We start from the raw sequence: 17,354 nt of genomic DNA on the forward strand, positions 1-17,354 counted from the left end.
CTCTGCTGAAGTGGAATTTGCTCGAGTCATACCTGTACTGAAATTAAAACCCACTCATTTGAGTTCTTCTGAACCAAGTTAACTGCTCCCTGTTTCTGCAGATGGGAGGGCAGGAGAGTGGGGTTCTCCTGGGTCACAGCTCTGAGCGAAACAGACCCAGGGATGTGTATCCTTTCCTCCTCTTGAATTTTTGATTGCTGAAAGGCTGCAGTCTAGGCTCTGAAAACGGCAAGGGGTGACTGTAGCAGAGCCTGGGACACAAGTGAACTGTTAGTGATATTTTCAAAAGTGTAATTGGGCTTTTGATTCAACAGGCAAATTCTATTCTCCTGTGCATGTGCAGTGGACTTGACGTTCAACTCCCCTGTACAGCAGTGGAGATCAGAGCCAGCTGCCTCCATACTATGAGCCTGGGTTCTGAGTTTCTCTGGAGGACTTACTATTTCTGTTTGGATTCTGGGAGCCTTTGGCGTGAATTTGCTCACCTTTAGTGCTTCCGACACTTCTCCCTTGCTGCTTCCCCTGAGTTTGCATTAGCCATTTGCTAAGCTTCGCATATTTTTGTCCTTCCTCTGTCAAAACAGTTCGTCGCTTGGAAGGCCCGATTTCTGGCTCTCATTGGGAATTTATATCTTGCTGTATTAAACTCTCTGCTTTGTCTTGTGCAGGTGTTGGCTTTTGGAAAGACGCATGGTGTGACTTTTAACATATTTCTCTTTTTTTTTTTTTTTAATATTGTTGTTATTCCGCTTATGTTGGCAGAGGTTTTAGCAGTTTTCTGCTTTGAAGGCTTCTTTTTTGGAACCAGTATTTGTAATAAGTGGATCTGTTACTTGCAGAAATATTTTATTTAAAACAGCAGGTGTTTACAGTTTTGCAGTTTAAACTGCAGGAAAGAGAGCCATATATTTTCAAAATCATAGAAATATTGTACTGCCAAATTTTGTTTGGGTTTTTCTTCCCCAGGAGAAAACTCTGCATTCTTGTAAAATTGAACAGGAACATTAATAATATTAATTAATTGAAAATATCATCATGTATGTCCCTTGTAACTAAATTTTCTCTCAGTGTGGCTTTTCTTAACTACGTTTGTTGAGGTGGGTGAATTTCCACAATAATAACACTGTCTCAGCTCTCTCAATGTGAGCCCTGTAAGGCAGAAAACCAGTAAGGACCAAATTGGCTTCAGATTTTGGAATCCTTCGGCAGAGCAGTATGCGTAACATTACATGCAGAAACAGTCGTGAGCGCTCATGCTGCGTCTGGCAGTACAATATCTGGCTGCATTCTGCAGCGCGATATTAACACTCTTTTCCCCAGGTGACATCTGTGAGACAAAAGGTTAGCAAAGAGTCAGGGGAAGCTTGTTTCTCTGGTGTTCTTGTTCTCTCACTGTACTGAGACCTTTAGAGAAAGTGCAATGATGTGCTATTATCTCTGCAAGCTAACAATCTACACGAGTGCATTTATTGCTTGGAACAAATATCTCTCTCTCCCTCCACCGGTAGGAACTGAAATCTAGTGAACCTGTGTATGTGTTTGCTGTTTTGCAGCAGGCCTGGCCTGGGGGAACCCAGCAGATACTGCTTCCTTCCACCTGGCAGCAGCTCCCAGGGGTTGCTTTGCACAACTCCGTTCAGCCAGCGGCTGTGATTCCGGAGACCATCGGCGGCACCCAGCAATTAGCTGACTGGAGGTAGGGATCGCACGGGGTCCAACTCCGTGCCAAATGGGAGTACGTGCCATCGCAGCACTGCCTGCGGTGCACAGAATTTCTCCCTTCCCTTGAAAATCACGCAGGGGCTCAGTGCAGCTTTTGGTGCCTGCAGCGTAGTCATGGGATTTGGGTCTTTTTCTTTTTTTTTTCCCCCCTGCCCCAGGAATGCTCATTCCCATGGAAATCAGTATAGCACTCTCATGCAACAGCCATCGCTACTGACCAACCACGTGACGTTAGCTACAGCACAGCCTCTGAACGTTGGAGTTGCTCACGTTGTTAGGCAGCAGCAAAGCAACAATGTTCCAGCAAAGAAGAACAAGCAGCCAGCACCAAGCGCAGCCAAGTAAGGCTTCCTTTCCCAGCCCTAGAAAGACTGTGGGTGTGTTTGTGTGCCTTTATGACGTGAAAAACTGGTCTTCTGATCACAGAGGCATTGTCTGTGTAACTTTTCAATGTGCTACAGTTGCTTTTAAAGATGCCTTGGAAGAAGTCTCTGTACAGTAGTCACTGATATAAGTCGTATGAGAGAGCAAGGAGTGTGGTTGACCGAGCACTTTACTGGTCAAAGGGGAGTTTTACACATTCAGGGTGTTTTCGTGTCACAGCAATGCAAGTGACAGAACTGACATCTGTCTAACAAGGGGTAGCAGGTTTCTGGCAGTGTTTAGATTAATCAATCCTGTTCAGAGTGTCACTGAGTGCATTGGTCCCCTTTGGGGTGTGTTCTGTGGCGCTCTCCTGTCTGAGTGTCTGTGCTGAGAATCTGCTTGTGTATTTCAAGATGCCGCTTCTTGTATGCGTGCTCCAGCCTGCTGGAGCCTGGTTGTTCTTAATGCTGGTGCTGGTTTGTCCCAGCCTGCTGACATGTAGCTGAGTACTGCTTTGGTTTTCCTTCAGGCCCAGCTCAACTCTAGAAACTGTGCCCTCCCAAGTTTACTCGCTCATTGGGAGCAGCCCTCTGCGCTCCACATCCTCCTCTTCCAACGTGCTCGTCCCAGTGCAGGAGCAGCACCAGCCCATTGTGATCCCAGACACTCCAAGCCCACCTGTCAGTGTCATCACCATTCGCAGCGACACTGATGAGGAAGAGGACAGCAAATACAAACCTGCCAGGTAGGAAGTTCGTTTGGGTATGATTTCGTGCCTAATTTGTCAGTTCTGTATCTGAATCTGAACCTGAGGCACCAGATTCAGTACTGGTTTGTCCTGAGCTCAGCCCAAGCATCGAGCCCTGGCTACGCTAGGCTAAGAAGCACTGCAGAAGAAAAAAATTCTGCATCGTGTCCACTGTGCTTTTTGTGTCTCTGGTTAATCAGAATTTCATCTGACAGGGAGGGAGGGTGTGTGATCCCAGAGGGAGATCTGCTGTATCTTGTGGTAAAAGCTAGAATGTTTCCCATTTGGTTTTGTGTTTTGTTTTTTTTTCCCTTTTTCCCCCCTGCAGTTTGGGTATGAAGCAGAGATCCAATGTCATCAGCTACGTTACTGTTAATGACTCCCCCGATTCCGACTCTTCCCTGAACAGCCCCTATGCCACAGACCCCCTTTCCTCTCTCAGGAGTACCGGCGGTGCCCTGGAGCTGCCGAGCAGAGGAGCGGCTGACAGCTCCAGCTCTCGGACTATCATTGTGCCACCACTGAAAGCACAGCTCAATGACTGCGTTGTAGCTACCCAAGCTTCAGGTGGGTGTGCTCTGACAGGGTACTGTGCTCGTTAGTTTTGCCAAGGCTCATGTGCTGTCTCATCCTTGACAGCTTTGTCCTCGCAGTTTCGCACTACCTGCATTGGGCCTTCAGCAGCTTTCGGTTTCACAGCTGCTGTTCTGAGAGTGCAAGCCTTTTTCAGTTTCATCGATAGATTTACCATTCATATATGTATGGCTGCATTCAGAAAGATCTGTAAAAATTCCCAATGATTTCTTGTACAATCAGATTTTAAACCATAATTGAAGAAAAGGCTCTGTTACAGAAATAGTCCCTGTGCGTTCTTTGGTTAGGCAGACTGGTTGTCAGGGTGCGTGGCGCGTGGAAGGGAAGAACAGACTAAGGTTTTGAAATCTTTCAGGCATCCTGAGCAGCAGCAGTAAGACCAAGCCAGTGGCCTCTGTGAGCGGGCAGTCGTCAGGGTGCTGTATAACACCTACTGGGTACCGCTCACATCGCGTGGTGACGACTGGCGTGCAGCCCCTCAATCTCAGCCAGGTAAGCACAGTGTGACTTTTGGTGAGCTTTGAACATGGTGCTTTAGAATTGCTTTAGAAACACTGCTCTGTATGGTGGGGAGAATGACTCGCTTGCAGAGAGGATCAATAGCTGCTACCTCATTAATTCTTTGAAGCTGATTCTGTCCTGTGGCCATGACTTGTAGGGTAAACCCTGTAGGGAGTAAGGTGAAGTTTCTCAAGGCAAAGAATTTGTTACTGTACCAGAGGGCAGGAGAAGGAAGCACGGCTATGTCCATGTCTTTGTCTTGTGTCTTTGTGCTCCTAGTCACACCTGTCTTGCAGCGAGTCATTCCTGCCAGTCGGGTGGGAGAGCAGCACCAGGGTCCAGCTGTTGAATTAGAGTAGCATTGAAGGCACTCAACAGTATGAGAAGAGGAGATTGTTTTGTTCTTTACCTCCCTTCTTTAGGTCTCACAAAGGCACGACCAGGAGAATAAGGCTGGACCTTGTCTCTCAAACTAAGAATTAGCACCTGACTTCCCTCGAAACTTTTAGAGATTGGTTTCACTCCAATTTGTGTCACTACTGATGTTTGAGTCAAGCTGCAGTAGCCTTTCAGAAGAGAAGTGTTACACCTCCAGCTCATTTCTGGCATGGGGACAAGACGGGCTTTGTTGTGAGAAAATGGAGCAGCGCTGCTGCTGCTGCTCTCACTGAGGTGCAGAAGAATAGAAGTGTGAGGAGTTCAAGGGCTGGGTCAGTCTTAGGACCCGCATGCACTTGCACAGCTGTGTATTGTGGTACCCCAGGTGCGGCAGTTGGATCCCGTTGTGGAGAAGCGTAACCTCTGTCTCAGTGGAACTGCAGTAACCCTTCTCAAATTTGTGTGAGGGTTTCACAGAGGTGGGAAGGGAGGATCTGCAGAAGTGTCAGTCCCGCAGCTAGAGCAGAGGTGTTGATCGGGAGGCTCTGGCTGACCTCCTTGTCTGCTGCACTTTTCCCTCAGGACAGCCACTAACCTTATTTACTTCTTCTCCCTGCAGAACCAGCAAACAACAGTGCTGGCCTCACAGGAGAGAAGTGGAAATGCTGTCCCACGCAGGCAGCAAGCTTATGTGGCACCCCTCACGTCAACTATTTCTCAGGCTCCCTACACGTTTCAGCACAGCAGCCCAGTGCATCCCCACCTGGCAGCAGCAACGGCAAATGCACACCTGTCCAGCCAGCCACATATGTACACTTATGCTCCAACCACTGCTGCGACACTGGGCTCCACCACCTCCATCGCCCACCTCTTCTCCCCTCAGGGCTCTTCACGGCACACCACGTACGCTGCCCACCCGAGCACACTCGTCCACCAGGTCCCTGTGAGTGTGGGTCCGAGTCTGCTGACTTCTGCAAATGTTCCACCTGCCCAGTACCAACACCAGTTTGCTCCCCAGTCCTATATTGGTGCTTCCAGAGGGTCTGCTATTTACACTGGATATCCGCTGAGCCCTACAAAGATCAACCAGTACTCGTACTTGTAGTTCCTCTTAAAGCACTGTCCTGCAATAGGCCTGAGAGGTTGGAGAAGGATTTCAGGTGAACCTTTACCTGGTATGACTGCCTGGTTTTTGTTTCTCCCTGATCTGGTTGTATGTTGTTCAAAAATGGCTCTAGTGAGTTCAGTCACTAACTGAGCAGCATGCTTTGTTACCAGTACGAGGGTCACTAATTAAGTTTTTAAAATTTTACTTACTTTTTATAGATGCTTTTAAAAAGTTCATGGTCACATTTATTTAAAAATGTTCTGTTGTGCTAAAAAGGGGACAGAAAATCAGTGTCTTGAAAGACAGATCCTCACGACTTTTTAAACTTGTATAACTTAAAAAGACTAGCAGATTATATTTTAGCAGCTTGCACAAGTCCATGTTGCCACTAAAAATGTAATGCACATTTATCTCATTATGTTGCTGGGCAGTTTTAAAATCAAGTTTAATATTTTAACTTTCGTTCTCCAATTCACTTTGTCTCTAACAAATTGCTGGTTCTGCAGAAGCCATTACATCTCCGTACATGTTACTGTCAATGTTTTTTGTTTACTTCTCTGCTTTTTTAAGGACTGGTAGAGGCAGCTGCCTCGTACTAGGAACATTATGTATTCAGGCGTCCCTGTAAACCCTGAAACCTGTTTTGTTTTCTTGAAAATTCTGTGTTGCCATAACACAGCTGAATTTTTATTGCATTCATTGCAGAATTCTAAGTTTTTCAAACTGTATTCAAGATCTCACTGTGTAACAGAACTTAGCAGCTTTGTCAGGACGCTGTAGTCTTCAGCTGAGAATGAACAGTGCAGCATTGCTCTAAAATTTGGTTTCTGCAACTTACTAGACGCTGGCCCTATAACGGAGCTGGATTCCTTCACAGAAGCACAGGGCTTTTCTTTGTTCTGTTTTTCTTAATATTTTTCCTCACATGATTCATTTAGGAGGGAGATGAATTTGAAATACAATGAAACATCACTGTATTGATGTGTACAGCTTTTTATACTCCTGTGAGCGTATCCTCCTGGATATGTCAACAGCTACTTTAAAGCGCTCTTAATAAGACTTGTATACAGTACATGCATGTAGGAATCGGGGAAAAAAGAGAAAGAAAAAGAGGAAAAAAAATCCAGATTTTAAAGTTTATTACTGAATTTAAAACTATTTTAGAAGTTTTGTATTGGTGGTGTTTTAATATTTTACATAAAATGAAATATGTACATATTGATTAGAAAAATATAACAAGCAAAACTTCCTGCTAACCCCAAATGTTCTGTCTTTGTAATCAAAATGTGTAGTGATTATACTTGAACTCTGTACTTAGTGTTTGTCTAATTCCTAAATGTTCCTGGGGATGGAGTTGATGTATCCTTTGTATTTAAACCAAAATGAATTGATTCATGTCGGAATGTATGTGATATAATGCAATGGTTAGAGCTCATCACTGTAGCACTGAGAGAGGAGTAGAGCTTCACGAGAGAAAAGGATACCTTCTGATTTGTTTTGCACAGGTATGTGTGATGAAGAGTTGTTTGGTGTGTCCCCTTATTGTAGTGCCTTAAATGATGATGTAGTGTGACTAGAGTTTACAGTGAGCTTGCCTTATGAGGGACCAGCAAGCCCCCGTCGAATTGAAGCAATTCACTAAGCTTATCACAGCAAGAACAGCAGTATGTTGCATAGGTGCGTTGTTCTCAGTTTTAACGCTATCATAAAAAGCTACATTTTTGTTCAGAGTGAAGCGATGTTTCCTTAAAGCTTTTCCTTGAAATGGCACATGTACTGTTAGATGTCTGTCAGTGCATTTCGAATAAGGTAGTGCTGGGAATGCATTGGAATGTTTAGTCTAATATTGCAGAAGTGATTAAATATGTGCAATCACTTTTTATTAGGTTAGTATGGCGTTACCTTCCCCCACGTTAATAGCAGACATTTCTTGTAAAATTTTGCTAGCTTGGTGATAGAATATTTATACCAAAGAGAGCCTGTTGTAAAGCACATAATACCATTAAAAAGTTTTGTAATGCTACTGCTAATGTGGAGTTGTTGGGAAGGTTTGTCAGCTGTAGCCCTAGTTAGTGTTCAGAGGAATTACTCGTTTTGGATAATCAGTGCAGTTTTTAAACTACACTTTGTTTTCTTGGGTCCCTTGTAATAGGAATTATTTCTCATCTTCAGTATGTACGATAGGCATCTTGTCCAAATGGATGATAAACTGGCTTGAGCGGCCGTATTACTGCAGCAATAAGAGGTTTTGGTACCCTTGAATCCCAGTTTATGTTCCGCCCCAGTGGAAGAGAGGCCAGTTCTCCGACCGGTGTGTGACAAGAAGTGCAAAAGTCACTTCTGAAATTCCACACAATTGATAGAAGGAAGTCTGGGCTGACCTGGAGCTGGTGAACTGTTAAGGTTTGGCATCTCTTCGATAGAGGGATCAAGGACTTTGGAACCGGACGGTAGCATTAGCAGCGTCGTCGTTCAGTGTACTTTTAGTCAGAGCACTTCTGTGAGTGTGCGGATAGCCAGCCGATCTTGCTATCCCACATCATTGGTGTAAACGATGCTATTTGTTGCTGTAGGCACTTTCTTACCTTTTTCCCATCTGGCATTGCTTGTGTTCAGTACTTGCCTTGAGATATCCCTTGGGTAGAGTCGGGCCTTTCCGTCGAAAGGCAAAGCAAGCTCCAGTTCCCGTTTCAGGAAAATGTTATTCCCTGTTTCACAGAGAGTAAAGTGTTTTCCATGAAGTCCTAAGAGGTGAAAAAGACCTCTAGCAAAATCTGCTGCTAATTCTGAGAAGAGCTTGCCCACTTACCCCCAAAAAAGTTCAGATTAAAATGATCTTTAGAGTCCTTGTTACATAATTAAGCCCAATTGAATGTATTCCCAAAGCCTGGTGTCATCCTTTCCACTGTCCATGTTCCCAACCAAAAGTATTGGAACGAGGAGGGCAGGATGGAAATGGCGCGGGTGAAATGAAACATACTCCTTTTAAAACAAGTTGTCGATTACCCTGAAATTCCTCTGTGATAGACGGCATGAACCAAGCAAACAAAACCCCCACCCCAGCAGGGCCAGATTTTCATCCTGGTGCTGGCTTCACGAGCGTGGCGGGTCCCAGTCTGGCCCCAGTATGTGTTGCCCAGCTGAAGTACCTTGTAGTCTGCTCTAAGGAGACACATCCCTTCTTCCCATGTGTATCCAGCCTTCAAATTAGGTTTCAAAACGGACTCTCCTCATTGTCAGAGCTGCTACACATCCTCTGTAAAGAAATGTGCTATCTCTGAATAGAAATTGGAGCCCTCTTTAATTTCTTTAAAACTGGTTTGGGATTCACCTTTCGAATATTTGGTAACCGTGGTCCCATCTAGGCTCATCCGTGATTCTTGAGCTGTTAAATCAGTTGCTCCTATTACCTGACCTGTATTTGCAGCTGCGATAGCCACTGCAGAGGCAGCTCCTGAGGCTTTCCTGCTTAGCACCTGGTGGATGGGATGCAGTAATTTACCTCTGACTCGGCAATTTCTTTTAGTACATGAAACTAAGTTGCTTCTAAATGACAGGATTGGCACAGCCCTGCTTTCTTTTTTATTTAAATTTCTGAATGGTGCCGCATGTCCACATGGTTGTTTGTTGCTAAACTTTATATAATGTGTGATTTCAGATTCAGCTTGAACTATATCTATCTCACTACATGTAGCAGTACATTATATGTAATGTTAGTATTTCTGCTTGAATCCTTGATATTGCAATGGAATTCCTACTTTATTAAATGTATTTGATATGCTAGTTACTGTGTAAAATTTAACTTTCTTTTATGGTTGTGCTCTTCCTTTTTACAAGCCGCTAGATACAGGTAGTTTCTGACAATTACTGATCTATGTTTGTATTGCTGATGTACTTAGGGGGTATGTAAAAATCATTTTAACAAAAGAAATAGATATTTAAAAATTTAATACTAACTATATGGGAAAAGGGTCCATTGTGAAAACATAGTTTATCTTTGGATTCAATGTTTGTCTTTGGTTTTACAAAGTAGCTTGTATTTTAAGTATTTTCTACATAATATGGTAAAAATGTAGAACAATTGCAATGCATCAATAAAAAGGGTTAATTTTCTGTACTCTATTCATTTGGTCACTTGATCTATTAAAGGGGGTGGAAAAGGGGTTTGGCTTACCCGGGATGAAATATGAGCACTAACCGTTAACCGTGCGCCGCTGACAGCGTGGTGCAACTGCGCAGTCGGGGTCGCGGGCAAGGCGCGATCCTCAGCAAGCTCGTTTCCGAGCGAAGGCAGCGCCTGTCACACCACGCGGTAGCGGAGCCAGCCGTGGCTCCAGCGGCCGAGGCAGGACCAGCCCCGGCGAGCGGTGCCGGCTGGGCCACGGCTCGGGGGTCCCTCGGGCTCTGCGGCCGTCAGCGGTGCTCGTGGGGGGTGAGGCGGGATCGGGACTCTCCCAAGTGAGAAAAAGCGTGCCCATCACCTTGGTTTATGTTCATAAATGTGTTTGACTTCGCCCATCTCGCTTAGGTGCTCTGAGGGCTGCTGAAGGTGGCCGCCCGTTCCGGTCTGGACCCCGCTTGGGTTGGATGCTGCTGGGTGGTGTCGGAAACATTCTTTCCCTTCTGATCTTGCTAAGATGCTTGGATGCCCGGGAGGACTTCAGTGGGAGGTGAGGGCAGAGTCCTGTGCCGCCACGGCTGAGCCTGGGCCGTGATGGAGCAGGGGGTGCAGAGGAAGGCTCAGCGCTTGGGCTTCCCCAGGGAGCGCTCTGGAAGGCCCTGGGCGGGACAGCGGGGGGAGACTGCCGGTGAAGCAGGGTTCTTCTTAGACGTCCTGTCCTCGCCAGGGCAGTTGTGGAAGGAAATGGCTGCCAAAGCCCCCACCTCATGCGAGTCCCTGGGTCCCGAGGGCACTGTGCACCCCCCGTGGCAGCCCAGGTGCTCCCTGGACCCAGCAGCCTGTGCACACTGGACGAAGGGTCCCTGCATTTGCCCAGAGCGGTATCTGGGGCCCGTCCAACACAGTCTGCGGAGCGAGTCCTGTGGGAGCAGGGCAAGAGGCGTGAGAGCGCAGCGTCAGCCTGAAGCTGCTCCAGCGCCGCCACGGGCTGAGCTCTCCCGTGACGCTCAGACGCGCTCAATACACGGCACCCCGGCTGTCCATCTGTGAGCGGCAGCCTGGTGTGAAACGCAGCAGAGAGGTGCTGGGGCCAAGCCCCAACCCTGCCAGCGCGGCAGCTTGGCCGGGCGCGGCGCAGCCCGGCGGGGTGCGGGATGCGGGATGCGGGAGCACTAGATGGCACACTCGCCCCACGCGCAGCACCGCAGCGCTGCGCACGGATGCGGCCAACCCTCAACCCGTGCAGATCCGCAGCGGCAGAGCCTGGGAAACCCACGGGCCGCGGCTGGTGCCCCAGCGGGTCTGGCAGCACCGCCGCGCCTGGGTGCGTCGTAGGCAGGGCTGCAGGCCTGGCTGCAGCCTGGGCACAGAGCTGCAGCTTCCGTCTGTCACACTGCGGCCCTCTGCGACACACCTGGGCCCTGCCCCATCCCTCGTCTGGCTCAGGGCAGCAGGAGCTGCGTGTGTGCAGCCGGCACGTGGGGAGCCTCGGGGGCAGGCGCGGAGCAAATGGCCCCAAAGGGCAGCCCCTGGCTGACAGCCGAGCTGCTGGGCCAGAACCGCTCTGCTCGGGGACCCCAGCGTGAGGCAGGGGCAGGCAGGAGCTCCCGGCTCAGCCGGGACACGGGGTGCCACAGGCTCGGGGGGCTGGTGGCCGCGGTGCTGGCCCAGCCTTGACTCTGCCAGACCCGGTACATGGCCGAGGCAAGGTCAGGTTGGCCGTCTGCCTCAGGCACCTCTGCAGATCGGCGTGCTGGGAGCCAGGGCACCAGGCCGAGCTTGGCCCCACGCTGTCCCATGGGTTGTCCCCACGCTGTGACTCATGCTGTCCCCAGCACCAGAGGATGCATCCTTCCCTTGCTGCGTGGGGCTGCTGCAGCCACCCTGCACCCCGCACCCCACGCGCGCCAGCAGCAGCACGTCCCCAGGCTCCCGCCTCAGCCCCACAGCTCGCTGCCGCCGTGTGGGGCCAGTATGGGCACCCGCCAGGGTGCGAAGGGGTTAATGCTCCTGGGGCTGGCCTGCGGGGAAGGAGCAGCCTCTCCTCCCTCTTCACATCTGGATTTAATAAGGAGCATTCCTGAGCACTGAGGTGGAGACTGCACTCTCCGACGGCCATGGGGCCCTGGCGCTGCTTGATCCTCCTGCCGCTCCTCGCCGGGGCCCTCCGCGCCCAGCAGCAGCAGTTCATGGAGTACGTGGAGCGGCGCCTCACCCTCCTGGAGGTAGGGTCCCGGGCCCCACTTCGCCCCACTTTGCCCTGCCACAGGGCTCCCGGGCCCTTCCTCCCTGGCGGCCGGCAGGGCTGGGAGCAGGCCTGGGGTGAGGCGGAGCTGGGGATCGGGGCAGAGCAGAGCTGCTGTGGGGTGCCCCGGCCCCCCGCCTCACCACAGCCCACAGAGCCCAGCATGAGCATTACAGGCGCGGGAGCGTGACGGGAGTGGGAGCACCGTGGGGGCATCGCGGGGCTGGGGGCATCGCGGGGCTGGGGGCATCGTGGGCGCAGAAGCATCGCAGGTGCAGGAGCGTGGCAGGATGGGACCCAGAGAAACAAGCACCAGGGTTGCGGTGCCGTGTGGCCCCAGGGGCTCCCATGGCCACGCGCAGGCAGTGGGATGGCTGCTGCGGACGGGCTGAGAAGTGTGGAGACCTCAGTGTCCCCTTGGCTGCCCCAGGAGAGGATCTCACAGTGGCACGACCAGAGCAGCCGCTACTCCACGGAGCTGCGGGACTTCAAGAACCAGGTGCTGGGGATGCTTGAGACGGCAGAGAAGGAGCGGGAAGCGATGCGGTCAGAGGCAGAGAGCGTGGCAGTGCGTGTGGACCGCCTGGAGCGTGAGGTGGACTACCTGGAGACGCAGAACCCTGCGCCGCCCTGTGTGGAGGTGGACGAGACGCTGATGGAGAAGCAGGTGGCCACGGCCAAGCAAAGAAAGAATGAGAAGTACACCAAACTGACAGGTGAGGGGCTGCCATGGCTCCCTGGGGAGATGGTCCTGGGTGCGGCGTCACCCTGGGCCTTCCCAGCCCACCCACATCCAAGTCTGCCCCAGGGACACGCTGTGGCATTACGTCCCAGCAGGGCATCTCTCAGATGTCTCTGGCACAGAACCCCGTGACCCTGCAGCTACCTGGGAACCACATCCAAGCCCCAGGCCAGAGCCTTGGGCTTCTCCAAAGCCCTTGGGGCAGGGCCGGGGTGAGGGTGGCCTCCCCCGCCCACAGCATGGGCACACAAGGGGACTTCTCAATGCCACCAGGGACAGCACCGCAACCTGTGCAGCGAGTGTGCAAGGCAGTTGCCTGAGGGCTGGGGCGGGACGCAGCGGGACCTGTGTGACGCTGGTGCAGGGTGGGAGCAGTCCCCGCTGCAGGGCCCAGTGGCTTCCAGGCTTTCACCGCTGCCCCACTCTTGCAGACTGCAGCGACACCATTGCGAGCATCAGAGCCATGAAGATCCTGAAGCGTTTCGGCAGCACCTCGGGACTCTGGACCAAGGATGTTGCAGGGAACTCCGAGAAGATCTACGTCTTCGATGGCACTGCCAACGACACCGTGTATGTCTTCCCCCGCATGCGGGAGTTCACCCTCTTCTCTGCCACCCGCAAGGCCTCCCGCATCAAGCTGCCCTACCCCTGGGTGGGCACCGGGCACCTTGTCTACAATGGGCACCTCTACTACATCCGCCAGCAGGGCTCCTTCCAGGTGATCAAGTTCAACCTGGCCAACAAGACGGTGGTGGACAGTTCAGTGTTCCCAGCTGAGGAACAGATTCCCGTCTTTGGGCTCTCCCCGTTCACCTACATCGAGGTGGCAGCGGACGAGGAGGGGCTCTGGGCCATCTACGCCACCAAGGAGGACGAGAAGAACATATGCCTGGCCAAGCTGGACCCCACCTCGCTGGACATCGAGCAGATGTGGGACACGCCGTGCCCACGGGAGAACGCCGAGGCTGCCTTCGTGGTGTGCGGGGCGCTGCACGTGGTCTACAACACCCGCCTGCCCAGCCGCTCCCGTGTGCAGTGCGTCTTCGACGTCAGCGGCACGCTGGCCCCCGAGGACGCCTCCCTCGTCTACTTCCCCAAGCGCTACGGCTCCCACTCCAGCATGAAGTACAACCCCCAGGAGCGGCAGATCTACGCCTGGGACGATGGCTACCAGATTATCTACCGCATGGAGATGAAGAAGAAGCTGGAGGTCTGAGAGGCCATTGCAGGGCAGCCCCGCAAGCCCAGCCCCCTCGCCCAGGCAAGCGCAGCTCTGCCCGTGCTGCCCCATGGGGCACAGCCGCCCCCAGCATGGGACGGCATCTCTGCCCTGTCTCCCACCACTGTGAAATGATGAAATGCTGGACCCCGCCCCCCATCCCTGGCCACCCCCCACCCACAGGCACCAGGCCTCCCTGCCCAGGACCACCCTGCAGAAACCTGGACTAATTTAATGAGATTTTCTTCTCTGTGATATAATGAATAAATACTATGCAGCGACCTGCAGCCACCTGCTTGGGGGGAGCGCGGGGTGCTGGGGCCAGGCTGCCAGAGCCGCGAGCTCCACACTGCCCCAGAGTCACCCCAAAAGACACTTCCCAAGGGTGGGGTGTCCGTGCAGGGCTGGCCAGAGCGGTGAGCACAGACGGCTCCTTGGGCTGGGGGTCTGGGCTGGGGGACTGGGCTGGGGCTTTGGGCAGGGACATATGTTGGGGCTTTGGGCAGGCTTCTGCTGCAGCGGGTGGACCTTGGAGCCTGGCCAGGGCCAGCCTGTTTTGCATGTACAAAACTGTGAGCAAACAGGAAAATCCTTTAATCTGAGAGGACAACTGGAGATTTTCCTCCCCTGCTGGGGGGGGGTCCTAGCCAGCAGGCACCAGATGTTGCTGATTTTCCGAGTTCACGTCTAATGAAGCACGGTCGCCTTCCCCCTGCAGCCACAGGCTTGCCACGAACCCTTTACATAAGGCCCTGGTTCCCCTGAGCCCCTTCCCGTCCCTGTTTCACAGGCGCCGAGTCCCCGCATGGCCCCGCAGGGGCAGCACCCCGGGGGAGCGGGGGCAGGACAGGGGCTGGGAGCCCCTCGGGCTGGCAGCACCGGCACCGGCAGGGCTCGGGAGCCCTGTCCCCAAGGCCAGGGCCGGGGCTGCAGCAGGCACCTGCTGGGTGCAGGCAGAGCCCCAACGGCTGCCGCGCCACGTCCTGCCAGTCCCCACCGTGTCACCCAGCGGCGACTGTCCCGCAGGGGCCTCTTGCACCGCACCCCTGAAGCATGCAGGATGTGGCCCATTTCTGGCCAGACGTGCCGTTGGCCCCCCCAGAAACCCGGATTTCCTGTGGTTTGTTCCTGTCACAGTGTCCTGCGAGCACTGGGGCTGAATTACGGTGCCGTTAAGCATCCCTTTTTCCCATCAGAGACCGGCTCTGGGGACTAACGCTGACCGTGTGAAGCCACGAGTGGTCTGGCCAAGCGGGGGTCGCATCCCGCCTGCACCGGCCCAGGGCCCCCGAGGGCCCCGGAGCTGCCCGGAGCCCTGGGGGGGTGCCAGCCCCGCGGGGAGCACAGCTGCCAGGTGTTTGGGCTCTCCTGGGGCCACCTGCCCTCCAGGAGCTCTGGCACAGCCACGCCACCCCCACATTGCCGTAAAGCTGGGCCTTCGGCATCCCCCGACACCCACCTCGAGGCAAGCTGCCCTGCGATGCGGAGGTGACTTGATGTCTGCTTCAAGTTCTTCTGTATTATAATTAAAATATCTTTTGGTTGCGCAAGAAAAATGTTTAAATACACACTTTGAATGACTGTAATTGGATGGTGCTGAAAGTTCAACACACAGTGCAAGTCAAGCAGAGAAATTATCCAAGTGTGAAGGACTATGTGAACTGTCAAGTTAATTTATAACCCTTTTCAAGATCAATACCTATGGTAGCAGAAATATAATTTTCAGAAATTGCACAATTGTAAATAATTATGCCAATGCTTTCTGTAGCTTGAATTAAAATTGATGGGGCAGTAATGATTTTGCACCAGAAACCGTCTTCTAAGCTGAAACAAGTCACGCAAAATCTGGCACTCGCTCTCCTGAGACACCGGTGCTCGCCTTGGCATGAGCGGGATGGGGGTACAGCCACTGGCAGCAGTTGCCAGAGTCCTGCTTGTGCTAAGCATCACGTGTTCATCAAGTATTTTAATCTCTTTAGAAAATCTCGCTCATTAGGCTTCGTCTTGGCAGAGCTACGAAGCCCACGTAGCTGGGCGGCTGGCCTGTGCTGCTCGGGGTCCCCCTTGGGAGCCCCAGCTGCCGGGAACAGCCAGGAGCAGACGCAAAGGTCAGCCCGTCCAAAAGGACACGCGCATTCCTTCTACAAGAGCTGAGACCCTGCGCTCTGCTCACTGCCAGAAAACTGCTCATGAGGCAGCAGGAAAACAGATTTCTCTCTACACGGGCTGCCCGGGAGGTGCAGCCCCCGCTGGCTCACTGTCAGCCCTGGATCACACCCCTGGACGCAGTGATGGGGGGTGTCTTTTGCTGTACCCCCAAATGCCGCCGCCTGCTCTGGGTGACCGCTGCCGCCTGTGCCGGCAGGGATGCATCTCAGGGACCGGGGTGCCGCGGGGTGGGGAAGTGGGGCTGCGGAGGGGCCCCTGTGAGTGCCAGGAGGGTCCGGCTTCTGTCCTTTGGGACATCCTTACTAGCACGGGAAATCGCAGGTATGAGGGCAGGCGGGGGCGCCTGCTGCCACCCCGCAAAGCCCCAGCGTGACGAGCGCCCGCAGTAACCACATGCTCACGTGGAATTTGTTTTGTACAAACTCTCTGGGAATGAGAAGCAAAATGGAAAAATAGCTGCAGTGCCTGATCGGCTTATAAAGCGCAGCACTTATCTAGCACTCCACATCTTCAAAGTACTTCAAGAAACGTCAACTAATTAATCCTTGGAATAACTCCCATAAAGCAGAACAGCATTATCTTCATTTGCTGATAAATACTTAGACAAAAATCACATGCTTGATCATTAAAAGTGGTTCAACTCCAAGCTGGCTGAAGGCGGCTTGGGCGAAGAGAGGCAGCTCCCTCGCCGCGGTCCCGTGCGGCCGTCAGGAGCCTGTGGGGGCCGAGCAAACCCCAGCGAGCCCCGGCTCCCGCAGGGCAGCTGCCCTCACCGGGAGCTGTGACACGGGTGCAGGTAGCAGGACCCGCGGCTTGGCCCCGCGCTGCCTCCCAGGATGGGGTCAGCCCAGCTCGGCACCTTCTCGTCCCGCTGGACATGAGTCTCTGCCGTCATCCAGCTTTAAAGACGACTGCACAGAGTGAGAGACCTCAGAGGAAGCCTATCTGAGCGGCTCTCCTGCCTATTAACCCACAGAAGAGAGGGTTATTCACAAAAGAGAAGAGCAGCAGAGGTTCGGGATGGGCATTCGTATTTACTGTGGGATGGAAATGCGCACCCGCTCCCCCACCTGCTGCGGGCTCCTGCCCCAACCCCACCAGCCACCCCCACCAGGCACCGCACAGGCTTTGCTTCTTGCAAACATACGAGTTCGTCTCCTGCTACGGTTTATTGATTTCTTTTTTTCTTGTTTAAATATTTATCAACCCCGTTAGGAGAAAGCAAAGGTTGTGCCACAGCTGGGGGGACTGTCAGGGCCCTGAGTGCCCTAATAGGTGTTAACTGCCCCCGCCAGCCCCACGCGCTGCCCTGCCCGGGCTGCACCAGTGCCCAGGTCAGCCCCTCGGCCGTGCCGGGGCTGCCCAGTGGGGGCAGTGCCCGCCGGCCCTGCAGGGTGCCGGGACCCCCCATGGTGCTGCCTCGCGCCCCTCTGCCCTGTGTG

The 17,354-nt window shown here is 52.7% G+C and overlaps 2 protein-coding genes and 1 long non-coding RNA gene across 5 annotated transcripts in view; 2 read left to right on the forward strand and 1 right to left on the reverse strand.

Moving 5' to 3' along the window:
• The window catches only part of HIPK1 (homeodomain interacting protein kinase 1), a 26,642-nt gene extending 17,103 nt beyond the window's left edge, over window positions 1-9,539 (forward strand). For 2 of the 3 annotated variants that reach the window (XM_075115463.1, XM_075115465.1), the window contains 6 exons: window positions 1,554-1,696; window positions 1,881-2,063; window positions 2,618-2,833; window positions 3,165-3,403; window positions 3,786-3,922; window positions 4,929-9,539. In XM_075115463.1, coding sequence (XP_074971564.1) covers window positions 1,554-1,696; window positions 1,881-2,063; window positions 2,618-2,833; window positions 3,165-3,403; window positions 3,786-3,922; window positions 4,929-5,414 — 1,404 coding nt within the window. In that variant the 3' untranslated portion in view covers window positions 5,415-9,539. The remainder of the gene's footprint in view (window positions 1-1,553; window positions 1,697-1,880; window positions 2,064-2,617; window positions 2,834-3,164; window positions 3,404-3,785; window positions 3,923-4,928) is intronic. The other variant, XM_075115464.1, reaches the window with a different exon arrangement.
• LOC142067140 (uncharacterized) lies at window positions 9,212-15,549 on the reverse strand. Its single transcript, XR_012663914.1, has 2 exons — window positions 15,203-15,549; window positions 9,212-10,457 (listed from the first exon to the last, which is right to left on the reverse strand). It is a non-coding gene; the product is annotated as an uncharacterized LOC142067140 (long non-coding RNA).
• Window positions 11,591-14,024, forward strand: OLFML3 (olfactomedin like 3). Its single transcript, XM_075115469.1, has 3 exons — window positions 11,591-11,762; window positions 12,213-12,498; window positions 12,956-14,024. The coding sequence occupies exons 1-3, from the start codon at window positions 11,655-11,657 to the stop codon at window positions 13,738-13,740; spliced, it is 1,179 nt and encodes a 392-aa protein (XP_074971570.1). The 5' UTR covers window positions 11,591-11,654; the 3' UTR covers window positions 13,741-14,024.
• Window positions 15,550-17,354: the final 1,805 nt, after the last annotated feature.

This window comes from Phalacrocorax aristotelis, chromosome 21 (assembly GCF_949628215.1).
Source record: "Phalacrocorax aristotelis chromosome 21, bGulAri2.1, whole genome shotgun sequence".
NCBI classification, from domain to species: domain Eukaryota; kingdom Metazoa; phylum Chordata; class Aves; order Suliformes; family Phalacrocoracidae; genus Phalacrocorax; species Phalacrocorax aristotelis.